At 39.5% G+C, this 14522-nt stretch overlaps 1 protein-coding gene across 1 annotated transcript in view; it reads right to left on the bottom strand.

Annotated features, from left to right (window-relative positions):
* Positions 1-10735, bottom strand: part of LOC149152513 (uncharacterized) — a 98609-nt gene extending 87874 nt beyond the window's left edge. Inside the window, exon 1 of the mRNA XM_089439886.1 lies at positions 10318-10735. Within this exon, the coding sequence (XP_089296012.1) occupies positions 10318-10570 (253 nt within the window). The 5' untranslated portion in view covers positions 10571-10735. The remainder of the gene's footprint in view (positions 1-10317) is intronic.
* Positions 10736-14522: the final 3787 nt, after the last annotated feature.

Below are 14522 nucleotides of genomic sequence, written 5' to 3' on the forward strand. Positions count from 1 at the left end.
TGCTCTCTTGCTCTCCTTCTCCCAATCTTCTCATCAAAGAATGAATGACCTTTTCCTCATTTTCCTCCTTTAATCTAACCCCAAGTGACTTTTGGGTGATCCAAGTGACTTTTGGGTGATCCCTAACTCCAATGGCTGAAATAGATTGAGATCTAAGGCTGAGATTAAATGCTCATTTAAATCTCACTTTTTATTTTTTAATTCACCCCACTTTAATAAAGACCCACTTAGTCATTTATTTCCAAAGTCACTTTTCCTTTCTAATTTTTCATTGACTTTATAAAAGTCACTTTAAAATTAGACTTAGTAACTTTATCACTTAAAGTCACTTTTAAATTAGATTTAACTTTATAAAAAAATTACAAAGTCACTTTAGGAGAAAAATTAAATTCTTTTGGACACTTTTCCCTAGGCCAAAGATCAAAGCCTTAGGGAACCACCTGTCCTCTGGTACCAAATTTCAACACTCCCTCTTACTGAGGAAGGTGTTCCTCACCACACCCATCTTGTCTCTGAAGTAGACATGCTTGCCCCGTGGTAAGGCTTTGGTAAGAATATCTGCAACCTGTTCATCAGTGGAAATATACTCAAGCTTCACAGCGCCCTTCTGAACATAGTCTCTGATGAAATGGTATCTGATCCCAATATGCTTTGACCTGTCATGAAATACTGGATTCTCCGTGAGTTTAATGCAACTCTGATTATCACAGTAAATCATTGAAGGTCTCAACGGCTGACCAAATAAGCCAAACAACATCTTGCGAAGCCAGATAGCCTCACAACTAGCTAGACCGGCTGCCATATACTCTACTTTCGCTGAACTCAGTGCTACTGACTGCTGCTTCCGGCTGAAACATGACACTACTGCTGAACCCAACCGAAAACAACACCCTGAAGTGCTCTTCCTATCAGAAACACAACCTGCCCAATCAGAATCACTGTATCCTGCCAATCTCACTCCATCTCCCTGCATGTAGTCCAGACCATAATCCACTGTCCCCTGCAAGTACCGCAAAATGTGTTTTGCAGCCACCCAGTGAACCTTCCTAGGCTCACACATAAACTGACTCATCGTGTTGACTGCAAAACAGATATCTGGTCTAGTGTTGACCAAATACATCAAGGAACCAATCAGCTGCCTGTACAATGTGGGATCCACCAACTCGGAATCCGAAGCATGAAGCTTCTTCCAGTTGGTGATCATCGGTGTCGACATGGGTCTACAATCCTCCATGTGGAATATGCTAAGGATGTCCACAATATACTTCCCCTGCCCCAGGAAGAAATGCCCCTCCTCCTGCCACACCTCCAAGCCCAAAAAGTAATGCATCAAGCCAATGTCCTTCTTCTCAAACTCCGCCGCAAGATCTCTCTTGCAGTGCTCTATGAGTCTCTCTACACCTGTAATGACCAAGTCATCCACATACAGCACCAGAATGAGAGGCTCCTCACCAATCACAATAAAGTAAAGGTTCGGATCTGCCTCACTCTTTGTGAAACCCATCCCCTGCAAATATGTATCTATCCTGGAGTACCAAGCTCTGGGAGCTTGCTTCAGGCCATAAAGGACCTTCTTCAGTCTGCACACATGGGACTCCTTCCCATGCAGCTCAAAGCCCTGTGGCTGCTCAATGTACACCTCCTGTATGAAGCCATTGAGAAATGCAGTCTTCACATCCATCTGGTGGATCTTCCAACCCATCTCTGCTGCTATCGATATAATGGAGCGGATCGAAGTATATCGAGCCACGGGAGCGAAGGTCTCCTCATAATCAACTCCCTCTACCTAGGAGAACCCTCTAGCCACAAACCTTGCTTTGAATTTCTCAATGCTGCCATCTGCAGCATGCTTTACCTTGTAAAGCCATCTGGAAGTAACCACGGATTTGCCCTCAGGCCTCGGCACCACCTCCCAAACATCATTCTTCATGATAGAAGAATACTCCTCCTGCATGGCCTCTCTCCAGACCTGCTGGCTAGCTACCTCCTCATAGTTAGAAGGCTCAGAGTCAAGGATGCTGGTAACCATCGCCATATAGCTACAAAACCTCTCAGGTGGTCTACTCTCTCTGACCAGCCTCTTCGGCTCAGCAATAGATGTGGCATCTCTCAAGGTGACCTGAAGCCACTTGGGCTTCCTCTTCCCTGAGCGCACTTCTCCCACCGGAGAATGAAACTCCTCCTCATCATCATCATCAAGAGCCTGAACTCCTGACTGTCTGTCTGCTGTCCTCCTGCCTGCACCTGAACCTGTAGAAGCTGAGGTACCGTGTGAACTGTCCATCAGTGGACTCCCTAGTGAACTGCTCTGTGAACTGCTTTGCATGTTGCCCGGAGCACCACCCCTCTGGCTCGGTGAGCCACTGCTCACTGACGGACCTGACATCCTCATAGATGTACCTCCTGATCCTCCTGATCCCTGCCCATTGGATCCCTGCGACTGACTCAACTGCTGCTGAGGGTCTGGCTGATCCAGATACTCTAACTCTCGTGACCTCCTAAAGGCCCTGTCCTCCTCGAACTTCACATCCCGTCTGACAACAACTCTCCTCTGTGCAGGAATGTAAATCCGAAAGGCCTTTGAGGTCTCACTGTAGACCACAAAGATACCCTTCTCTGCAGTGGGCTCTAGTTTGGTCCTCTTCTCCTTGGGTATATAGGAGTATGTAATGCATCCAAAGATATGAAGATGACCAATATCAGGCTTCTTCCCAGAGAAAGCCTCCTCCGAAGTCATGTGCCCCAAGGCACGATGCGGACTCCTGTTCTGCAAGTAAACAGCTGTGTTGCAAGCCTCTGCCCACAAGAACAATGGCAACCCCTGATCATGTAACATGGCTTTGGCAGCCCCTATGATGGATCTGTTCTTCCTCTCCGCAACCCCGTTTTGTTGGGGGTTGTAAGGAACAGTGAATTCCCTCCTAATGCCTGCCTCCGCACAATAGTCAACAAACTCTCCAAGGGTGTACTCTCCTCCATCGTCCGACCTCAGGGACTTGATCTTTCGACCTGTCTGTGTCTCCACAAGAGCTCTGAACTCCTGAAACCGCTTGAAGACCTCACTCTTGGTCTTCAAAAAATAAATCCAGGTCCTCCTGGAGTGATCATCAATGAATAAAACATAGTACACATATCCACTCAAGGAAACATGAGACATCCGACCGCTCACATCAGAATGAATCAAATCAAGTATCCCAGTCGCTCTACTGTCACTGCTGGGAAAAGGGGATTTGGCAAACTTGCCCATCGCACAACCTCTGCAAGTATCAAAGTGATCAGTACTGAAATCTGGCACACCTGTAGTGATTTCCCGCAATGTCCTCAAGGCTCCATGATACATATGTCCCATCCTGCGGTGCCAAATCTCACATAGCTCAGAACTGCTAGCTCTGCTGTTGGTACTACTACTCAATGCCAAAAGGGGCTGGAATGCAAACTTGTACACCTTTGCATGGCGTACACCTATCACTCTAGCTGAATCAGCTGGAGTGCCCCTGGGATACATCAACACCTGTCCTCCCCTGAACAGTACCTCATATCCTCTGTCCTCCAAAGCTGAGACAAATATGAGGTTCTTCCTCATCCCTGGCACATAAAGAACATCTGACACTTTCAAGGGAGGTTTGGACTCCCTTTGAAATGTCAGTGTCCCCACCCCGACTGCTCTAACAACTCTGTCATCACCGAGTACTACCTCTATATCAGTGCCACTTTCTAAAAGCTCTGAGAAGTACTCAAGGACTCATGTCATGTGACGTGAAGCCCCACTGTCCACATACCAGATACCTGAAGATGCTCTGCTAATCGAGGGAAAAGCATGCTCCCTCTGAACCTGTGTGGCAGGTGATCCTGCACTAGAGGACTCACACGTAGTGAACGCAAACTCCCGGTCAAAACGACCTGCAAAGTCCTCAATCTCTGCTGAAGCTGCCACGTCCTAGTTCTTCCCCTTCTTCTTCTTCTTCTTCTCCGGACACACAACTACATAGTGTCTCATCTTTTGACAATTCCAACACTTCACCTTGGAATAGTCCTTCTGTGTGTTCCCCTATTTACCTTTGCCTTTGCCTTTGCCCCCACCACTGCCTGTGGAAGCCTGCTTCTTCCCTTTGCCTTTCTTGCCTCCTGCCACCCGTGCTACATCCTCATCTTGCTCAACTGGCTTGGCTGCCCCAAGCTGACCTTTCCTGATCTTTGTCTAAATGCAATCATCCCAAAACCTCTCCCATGTGGGAAGGGTCTCACGTGCACAAACCCTATCAGCAAAGTTCAACCATGAACGGGGGAGGCCATTCACTGCAATTCGCACCAACTCAGTGGGTGGAATGGCCTCTCTAATCGCTGCCAACTCATCTCTCACATTAGTAATCTTTGTGAGATATCCAGCTGCACTATCATTACCCATCTTAATGTTCTTCAGCTTCTCCTTCAGGACCATCTTCCGGTTCTCATTGGTACTCTGGTAGAGATTGGACAATGCTGTCCACATCTCATGGGCATTGCTCTTTCCTCTCACATGAGGAATGCAATGGTCTTTGATTCCGTCTACAATCAGCCTCTTACCCTTGTTGTTCTTTTTATTATAAGCAGCCAACTGAGTAGCATCAGTAGGCATAACAACAGGGTTTTGTGTAGTATGCACCATGATATCCCAGACTTCTGCCTCCTCAAAGATACTCTGCATTCTCTCCTTCCAAACGCTGTAATTTATATGCCCATCCAGCCTATCCTCCACCCTCAATCCCAATGACATCCTGCTGCCCTAAAACTGAAAAATAGCACAGCTGTAGTAAAGATAAAACTATTGTTTATGAAAAAATCAGCTTGCTGGAATTTTCTGAGTGAAAAATCAGCAGCTGTAATTTTTCCTTTTGCTGTCCCAAACTGTCCTTCAGCACTCAACCTTTGATACCATGTAGAAATTTTTGTTTTCCCACCCCGGTTTTCAGTTTCACCTTATTTCTCCCATGTAGTTAAATGCCCTTTCCCATAACCATACATTTAACAAGCTGAAAAAAAAAAAAATATTACTGAAAACACAAATTCTAGAAATTTCACAGAATGCTGGAAATTGCAGAAATAAAAATCAGCAGTAATAAACAGCCATTAAAAAACATTTAAACACTAGGATTTTTGGTCAACTTAACTCTGGAAAAACCCCCTACAACTCTTGGGGAAACCTAGTTTGAGAGCTCTTCTTTATTTCTGAAAATGTCTTTTTCACAGTGAGAAATATTCAGCAAAAAAATCAGCAAGCAAATTTACAACTTATCTCTTTTCCCATGCCTCACAGCAAACTGGAAATTACAGCAAACAGGACAGCAATAAATGTTGTACGGCCTCCTCGATTTTCGTGCCCACTTTCAGCATTAAATGCTGATGTACAACCAGCATTAAATGCGCTGTACGGACTACAATAAATTCGATGTACGGCCTGCAATAAATGCGTTGTACAGCCCTCGTTTTGCATGCAAAAAATCAGCAAACTGCTCCTCGATTTTTGTGCAAACCACTCCTCGAAAATCGTGCCAAAATATGTCTTTCACTGTGTGCTGAACCCGCTGTACAAATCTGCTCAACTGCTACTTTGGAATGTGTGCCAAGCTGTTGTCTCCTTCTCCTCCCTGCTTAGAAATCTTTCTTGCTCTCTTTCTCCCAATCTGCTCATGAAAAAATGAATGACCTTTTCCTCCTTTTCCTCCTTTAATCTAACGCCAAGTGACTTTTGTGTGATCCCTAAATCCAATGGCTGAAATAGATTGAGATCTAAGGCTGAGATTAAATGTTCATTTAAATCTCATTTTTTATTTTTTAATTCACCCCACTTTAATAAAGACCCACTTAGTCATTTATTTCCAAAGTCACTTTTATTTTCTAATTTTTCATTGACTTTATAAAAGTCACTTTAAAATTAGACTTAGTAACTTTATCACTTAAAGTCATTTTTAAATTAGATTTAACTTTATAAAAAAATTAGAAAGTCAGTTTAGGAGAAAATTAAATTCTTTTGGACACTTTTCCCTAGGCCAAAGATCAACAGAGAGTTTGAACCCCCTGTCCTCTGGTACCAAATTTCAACAGAGAGTTTGAACCAAGTGGGCAAAGGATTTGGTTAAGGGAGATCAGAAGAGAGTTGAGTCTCCCAACACCAAGAAGCAGACACAGAGGTACACAAGGTACATGGCACTTATGACTGAAGTGGTGGACTCGCAAAGCATGGTGAGAAAGAACAGGTCTTCAAAGCAAGTTCCGTAGAATAAAATAGGGAAGCCTTTTAATTCAGAGGAGCAGCTACAGCAGTAGAGAACATCGTAGTGTTGAATATAGATCTAGGTGAACGAGGTTCTTCCAAGAATGCCTTCCTCGCTAAGAGGGAGCGTTGAAAATAGTAGGGAGAAAGGGTTCCTTGATTTGTGCCTTAATTCAAGGAGTCACAATGTGTTTCTCCTTAGCATGCTCGAGTTCCCTATAAGTTAGGACAAATTCCTATAATTTAGGCTTTGTTCCTAAAAGTTAGGAAGTGTTATGAGGCAGTTAACTAATAGGCTAAAGTAGAAGGCTCAGTTTAGTGTCTTCTAGTGCGAGTTAGCTATGGAAGCCAACATCCATGAGTTGCAAGTCTAAATTTTGGGCAGATCGAGATCCATTAGTCAGTTCAACTCACTTAACTCACTCAATCACTAGTTTGACTTTCTAGAAATAACAACTTGCTAACTTTAGCTATTCGAATTACCTTTAAAAGGAGGAAACGAAGGCAAAGATTTGATCATTGTCTTGTGAGCACATGTTGGTGAGACAAGACGTTAATTTTGGTTAACAATGGTATATTCTTAGCACAATTACTTCAATGTTCCTTTAGCAGCCCAATGACAATTTCCAATTTAGATTTCCAAAAGTAATCACATTGACAGTGAAAGTAGATAGAACATAAAACAATATGCAGAAAACAAGCCAAGACAAGAAAACACCCGATTGGCGGATGCCAAGAAAAAACCCCTATGTGGGGAAAACCCTTTGATCAATTCTTATTATTATATCAAAATGTTCAGTAGAGAGGGAGAGTACAAAAGTCAAGACAGCCCTGTCCAAATCTGAAATTTTCTGCAACAGTCAACAGCACTAACAAGAAAGTCAGCATTGGTCAAAGTAGTGATAGAATGTCCTCAAAACAGCTCGGTCTTCCCCAATCAAACTCTGCCTGATTAGGAGGTCAAAGTTAGCCCAAAACAGTGACAAAGTCAATAGTCAAACTTGGTCAAACTGCTGTCCTGAAATCTGCAGTCAACCTGCAATTTTGATCTGCGGTCAAAGTGCTTAGAATATCTCAGTTTTTGTGCCAAAAGATGCGGCCTGCCCAAACAGATAATCTCCCAAAAAATTGAAGTCAAACTCTCCTTGGAAGGTCAAAGTCAACACTGGTCAAACTGCAGAATTTTCTGAGATTTTTGGCCCTGCAATTTAGCTCTGAAATTCATCCTCCTTGTTCCACACCCAATGTTGTACGAACCAATGACAGAAGAAGAGAGAATGTGTGAGTGATGAAGATGCCAAATGAGATGAAAGGTCACTTGTATTTATACAAGTCGTTGAGGGTGAAGTGACACATCCATTGGGCTTCCTGAGCCTACATGATGATGTGGCCGACCTCGACAATTTGCATATGTGTGGGCATAAATTCAAATTCACACTTCTGCTTGTCCAAATGAGATGATCTTTATATCAATTTTCGTCCTCTCGAAAAGAGTAATTTAATACAATCATTGTCTCCATCAAAAGAGCTGTCCCTAGGTGGAATTTGGCCCTAGCTGCCACTTTTTAACACAAGACAATGGAGCTCACGGGTTTGTGAGAAGGTTGCACAGGTTTATGTGTGGAGCTTGTGAGAGAAAGGTGTGCCAAGAGAAGCTTGTGCACATTATTGGAGAGAGGAATTTCCTTGGGAATTGACCAAGAATTTAGGAGCAGCCTATGTGCAAAGAATTAGGACGAAATCGAGGAGCAGATCAGGAGTCTTGCAAGGAGTATTTCAGCTTAGTACAGCAGAGGAATCAGATTGCATTCTCTATTGAAACAAGTTGTATTTGCATGAGATCTATTGCGCAAATTTCTTCAATAAAATTCTGAAACAAGCAGAGCATTTCCCAGTCGGGTTCCCTAGAAAATTTGTGCCTTGATTATTGTGATGGTGTGTTTATTTCTGTTCCTATTCCGCTGCAAAATTTAGTAGAGAAATTCTGTGTCTATATGAAAAGAAAGTAGTTTTCAGATTGTTCATATTAGCAGTTGCAGAATTTCAAGGAATTTCTACAACATGTGATTGTTTTCAGTTGCTCTGCTCGTGGGAGCCTCCTACACAGAGCATTGAGCTCCTTTATTACACATTTTTGAGGCAGATCCAGAAAAATGATCAAAAGGGCGGACTATTGTAGCATTGCTTCATGTTTGTCCTGATGTTCCAAACCAAATCAGAACTGGGCTAAAAATGACCAGAAGTGCAATCCAGATCTGAAATATAATACCTCAGCAAACGGAGATGATTTGGAGATGAATACAGGTTATATATGTGTGTGTATGTCTATTAAGTAGGTGTAAAGACTGAGCCAACCCTTTTATATGATGAGTATATCTTTAAACTCATGATCAATTCAAAGGAAAGGAGTTATGCTTCTGTTGAAGTGTTCAAGTAACTCCCACAAGTAGACAATTGGAATTTCCCATTCTCATGGATTACTACATCTTTGAAAAATAAATCATCCCTAAGACCCATTTAACTCATCTAGGATACCGTAGAGCTGTCATCGGAAGTCTGCAAGGGTTCAGTAAGAGTAATTTCCATGGCTCGTGATTGCAATAAAAATGCAACTGCAAGCTTTATTACTGAAGATGGTGGTAGAGTTGTTTATGTTTAGAAACTGAAGCCATCTGGCAGAGTAATGCTATATTTAAGATCAAGATATCTATTCTAGGTTTTAAGAAGCTTATGATGACAGAGACAAGAAATGTGTTCCATGTGATATTTTCATTGTAATTGTGGAAGGGATAAAAGGCCAGATATGGCCTTATCCAGATTAGCCTATCAACAATATTCAGCTAGGTCTACATCAATTTTAGCCAAGCAGTGTAATATATGATTGCAGAACCTCACTAGTTGTTATTCTTTACGTTGATAAGCATATGGCGAAGGAATCACTGATTTGAATGACCTGACAAAAGCATGAGCCTCAACTGTAAAAGTCGCATAGCATGAAGAGAGTTGGTCTGGTCACACTCGTCATATATTAGTCTGGGCGCTAATTCCAGGCAGACACATTTGAGCTCTCAAGGGTTTAATGTCGCAAACCATATAAACTGCAACATAAATTGGAACTTGCATGTCTTGAAGATACTGATTATTGTTTATATGTTCCCTGTATCTTTGAATCGGAGAAAGATAATCCCAAAGGCTGATGTCCATAACTGCTAAGACCTGGTACTTGTGGGGTTTGCTCATCTTTGTTGAGCTGTTGCACTGGTCTGCAGTGTAAGAAGATGCCTTGCAATCTCTAGGATAAGGTACAGTCTGCCCAAGCTGTTTCCAGGTAGCACTGTATTTTCTTCCACTCTAAAGTCTTTTTATGTCGATCTCATAGGATACTGTTAGCTGAGTAGTCATGCTATAATCCACATACAAAAACAATGAAATCTCATTGTTATTAGATGTTGTGTTTATCTGTCTATTACATTTCTTCGGTGGTCAAAGATAGTTCTAGCTTATTTACCCTTAACTGAGCATTACTTGACTGTCACCAAAAGATTCACAAAATTCCCCCGTTGATACGGAAACTTGTCGGAAACATTAAGAGGGACCTTATAGTGGATGACGGGAGATGATCAGTAACAACTGCAAGGCAATATGTGGCACTTCTGTTTCATTACTTTACTTGTCTATCTCCCTTATAATTTTGTATTAACTGAGAGATACCTTGAACATTCCCTTGAAATACTGTGCATTAGGTCTTTAAATACCTTGAACATTCCCTTGAAACTCTCTGCATTAGGTCTTTAAATACCTTGAACATTCCCTTGAAATACCGTGCATTAGAGCTTTAGCAGTTCCATTGAATGTTTTTTTACCAGTTAAGTAAATTGATAAAAATTATGATTTTCTTTCTAAGGACCGTTCCATAAAGGTGGATTAATTGTGATAATGGCCACAGCGAAAGGGTATATTGATTAATCATAGATATGTTTTACAGTGTAAACAATTTTAAATCTATAACGACTCAAAATGAAATCTTCAAACTCAATACGAAAAAAGGGGCAGGTGTAGGCCAGTACCAACAGAGAGAGATCCACTGCTCCGAGAGTTGACACTGAGGTGAGATACGAGTTTGGCAGATGCAACCACATTGTGTAATGGAATAATTGACTCTACGCATCGCCTTCGAGGCCTTGCACTGTTATATTCGAAGGCAGCTCTGCGAGAAGATACTGGGGATCTCATGGTTGACGATGATGCTCTGAATGGGTTCGACGTAGAATAAAATGCAGACCTCGCAGACCTTGCAAATCCTCCATAACGAGCCGCCATTGTACGAGCTCGATGATGAAAGCGGGCAGAGATAATCTGAGAATGGCTCTGATGGCGATTCAATACTGTATTTCTGTGATTGAGATGGTTTCGTACTAGGGTTTTAAAGGCTTTTGTTGGACTTTCAAAAGCTTGGCATCGTTCAAAACGTATTTCGTTGTGACACTTGTGAACATCTATTTCGTGGTATTTAAGTTGTGATATTTAAGTCCTTTTTTTCCCACCCCATTTGAAACTAGATTTATTATTATTATAATAATAATCTCTATTTTTAAGGTCACGGTTAAGCTAGACACCAAATTTGTGTATGACATCCCTTGTTTACCTTTTAGAATTAGTATAATCATATTAATAAATGTGGCTGAAATATGTCAATAAGTTGACTATTAACTGTATGAATTGTTGATATTTTAACTACTCAATATCTTTGTATTGAAAGTGAATGGATATTTTTACTAAAAGAGTATCCCCATTGTAACCAATGAAGTTGATCACTTCACCACATGCAAGTGTTAAAGCTATTAGATTAGCGTTATTAGTTCATAAACTTCTCATATGCAAACCCTCTTAGGAAAAACAATCTCTACCTTACAATACATCTCCAAGAAAAATAGTATACTATAAAAAATAATTTGTATAGTTTCTAAACTTATATGCAATTCCTCTTTAAGAAAAATAATCTCTACCATAGAAGACATCTCCAAGAAAAACAGTTTACCATACAATACATGCGTACAAACCTTTGATACGTAACTCATGTTTATGGACTTGTTTGCACTCAAAAAAAGTCAATGAGATAAAACATTGCTTGAACAATTTTGTTTGAACAGTTTACTGGTCCATAAAACTAGTAAGAAATTGTTTTGTCTATAATATGATGGCATCCATTGCTATGTCGAAGTGATTCTAATGACTGTAACATTTTATTCACTGAATATGTAATATTTTATGTATTTATATGTTTTATCAAATGTTCTTAAACAAGTTTAAATATATTTACGTCGAACCACAAAGAATGTTCACTATAACGGAGCTTAAATAGGCCAAAATCCAGAGACAACTATTTTTTTTCCATGAAAAAAATAGCATTTTACATTTTAGGAAGTATATAAAATAATTCTTCAAGAAATTAACTTCATAATGAATGTCTTGACTCTATCGAAGTCCCATTACTCTTTTCCAAGAAAAGAATAACATTACATATCACTAAGAGTGGTAAACACTTCTCGAGCAAATTAATTCATAATGAATGTGTGAAAATCCTATCAATAGATTCCTCTAGCCACACAAACCCTGCACATGTTAAAAAAACAAATTAAATCATAATAAATGTCTTGGCTCTGTGACAATCCTATCAAAGGTTTCTCTAACTACAGACACCTTGCACCAATTAAAGACCCAACTATAATAGTGCAGTGCATCAACTTGAGTATTCAGTTCTATACAAGATATGCTCTCAAAAACCTAATAATTTCTAGAAAGCAATGATTCACCAACAAACATTAACTAAATTGCATACAAATACCCAAAGGAAAACCCTAAACCTTTCAAACAATGCTCAATTTTAAACTATTGTCATTGATTAAATTGCATGCAAACGCCTAAAGGAAAACCCTAATCTATTAAAACAACATACTCAATTAAATGAGATTTTGAAAACAAGAATCCCAAAAGAATGGGAAACCAAGTCTGAGAAATTAACCCTAACCCTAGTCGTAAGGACAAAAGTTTCATGGCAAAAATGGCATAAAGTAATGTCATGGAAACTAAATACAAGAAAGTATGAATTGCAAGCACTAGTGAACTTCGTAACGGCCTTGTTACCTTCTAAGACAGCGTGTTTAGAGAGCTCTGCTAGAAGAACGAACCTTATGATCTATTGTTCCCAATTCTTTATTTTTTAGACACCAATGTTACTTGTAGGTAGTATGCAATGAACACAATATTAAACAATGATTCAATAAAATCAATTCTACCATAGAAACCATCTCACAAAGCTACCAACGGAAACCAGGACGACCTTGACCATCCAAACCATTTTAATATAAATTTTATAATCAATTTTTAAAAATAACAAACAAAAGAAATTCAAATCAAATTTAATCTCTTATTGATTTGAGTGAAGACCAAAACAAGGCTTTTATATATATTTTAAAATACTCTAATATCATTTGCAAAATCACAATGGTCTAACTTAAAACATCATATGAACCCACGAATTCATAAAAGTTTCAGTGGGCATCATAAAAATGAAGAACAATTTTGATTTGGCCAGAGTTTCTTTCAAAAATCTACATTGCGTTGTTGATTGTCGTTTGTCGCTCTAAGTGTTATTCTTCCTCTTATTTTTAAGAAAAGTAAAAAGCTCTCGTATGCTAAGAAATGATTAAAAAAAATATTTTGAAACCAAGATTATGCCATTATAAACCTCTCTACCATAGCAGGAAAATAAATGTTATTCACAGTAAAATAATTGTTCATGAGATAAAGTAGTAGTATGTTATACGTTCATGACCTGAAAATGTAAAGAAAAAGAGGAGATAAAATAAATGAAAATGTTTCATCCAGAGGAAGTAACTCCACAAATTAGCTGAGAAAAAATCAAATAATAAAAAAATAAAACAATAGGTGAAAATATATTGCACTACATATATAGATATAGAATTTGACGCCAGTAATTAAGCTTAAAAAAAACCCAATGGCTTTTAGGAATCTTAAGTATAGAGAAACTACGGTTCCCTCCATCCAACTACCATTCCCTCCATCAGACTACTTTCCAAATCAGTTAATGTCCCTGAATGCCATGAAATTGTAAGGCCAAACAAATTGGCCAGGGAGAAGGTGAGTAAAATAGATGTTGATTTTAGTAAATTATTAGTTATTAAATAATAGTGTAACATTCAACCTCTGAGACTTAATTCACTATCATCCATTGATTTTTATATTAGTTGAAGCATATTCCAGCATATTCCTTTAATTTGAAATCTTAGCCATCCATTTTATAAAAAAATAAAAATGCATCCACTCCAATTTCAATATAGACCATGCCTATCAGCATAATTAATCAAAAATCATGATATCTCCATCTTGCTAAAATAGTCCAAACACTAATATAAATATAACATATAGACCATAAAGATTCCTATCATTAATAAGAAACATTGAGCCCATGGTCACATAAAGAAAAATCAACATCTGTGAAGAGCCTTAGCTAATAGGAAACTGCCCTGAATCAACTAAACATCCGACTCCAAATTATTCCACAAAGATTGTGCCCATTTGAATCATCGAGCCTTTTTTTGAAAGGGCATCAACATCCAACTCAATTCCCTGTAGATATGTGAAATGTTAATGGACCTGGAGGATTTGTAGAGTTGACTAACCCTCGGTTTGTGACCAAGAGTGGCTATGTCCAGAGAAAAGCTCTTATTTATTCATTCCACCGCTACTTTGAGATCCCCAAAGACCGATGAAGAGTCCAAACTTAATAATTTAGCATATGATAAGACTCCCCACAAGGTTGATATCTTATCTTTCATAATTCTAGATCTCGAACTACACCCCCATTAAATACTAAAAAAATGTTGTTGCTCCAAATATATCACTCCACCACAATCACATATATTAGAGCTAGCAGCCCCATCAAAGTATGATGAGGGAAAGTGACCCATCAAAATAGGAGTATATAAAATTTTGAGCTTATGAGAACATGTTTTGGGACCCAACTCCAAAAAAAAACTCGTTATCTTAGCACTAATTCTCTTGATGATCGGTTCTTTGTCCTCAAATATTAAGCAGTTCCTTGTTCTCCAAATCCCCCAGGAAATTTAAATAGGGAGTGTTGCATACTCCATATTGGTAAACATCCAATCTTTCAAACAAATCTCCAAATTCTCCCCATTCCAAGAGGAAAAAAAATTAAGTCCTTAAGAACAACTTGCCAGATAGCCAA

Source organism: Pinus tabuliformis, chromosome 9 (genome assembly GCF_031772625.1).
Source record: "Pinus tabuliformis cultivar Carrire ecotype Pingquan chromosome 9, CPIR1, whole genome shotgun sequence".
In the NCBI taxonomy this organism is placed as follows: domain Eukaryota; kingdom Viridiplantae; phylum Streptophyta; class Pinopsida; order Pinales; family Pinaceae; genus Pinus; species Pinus tabuliformis.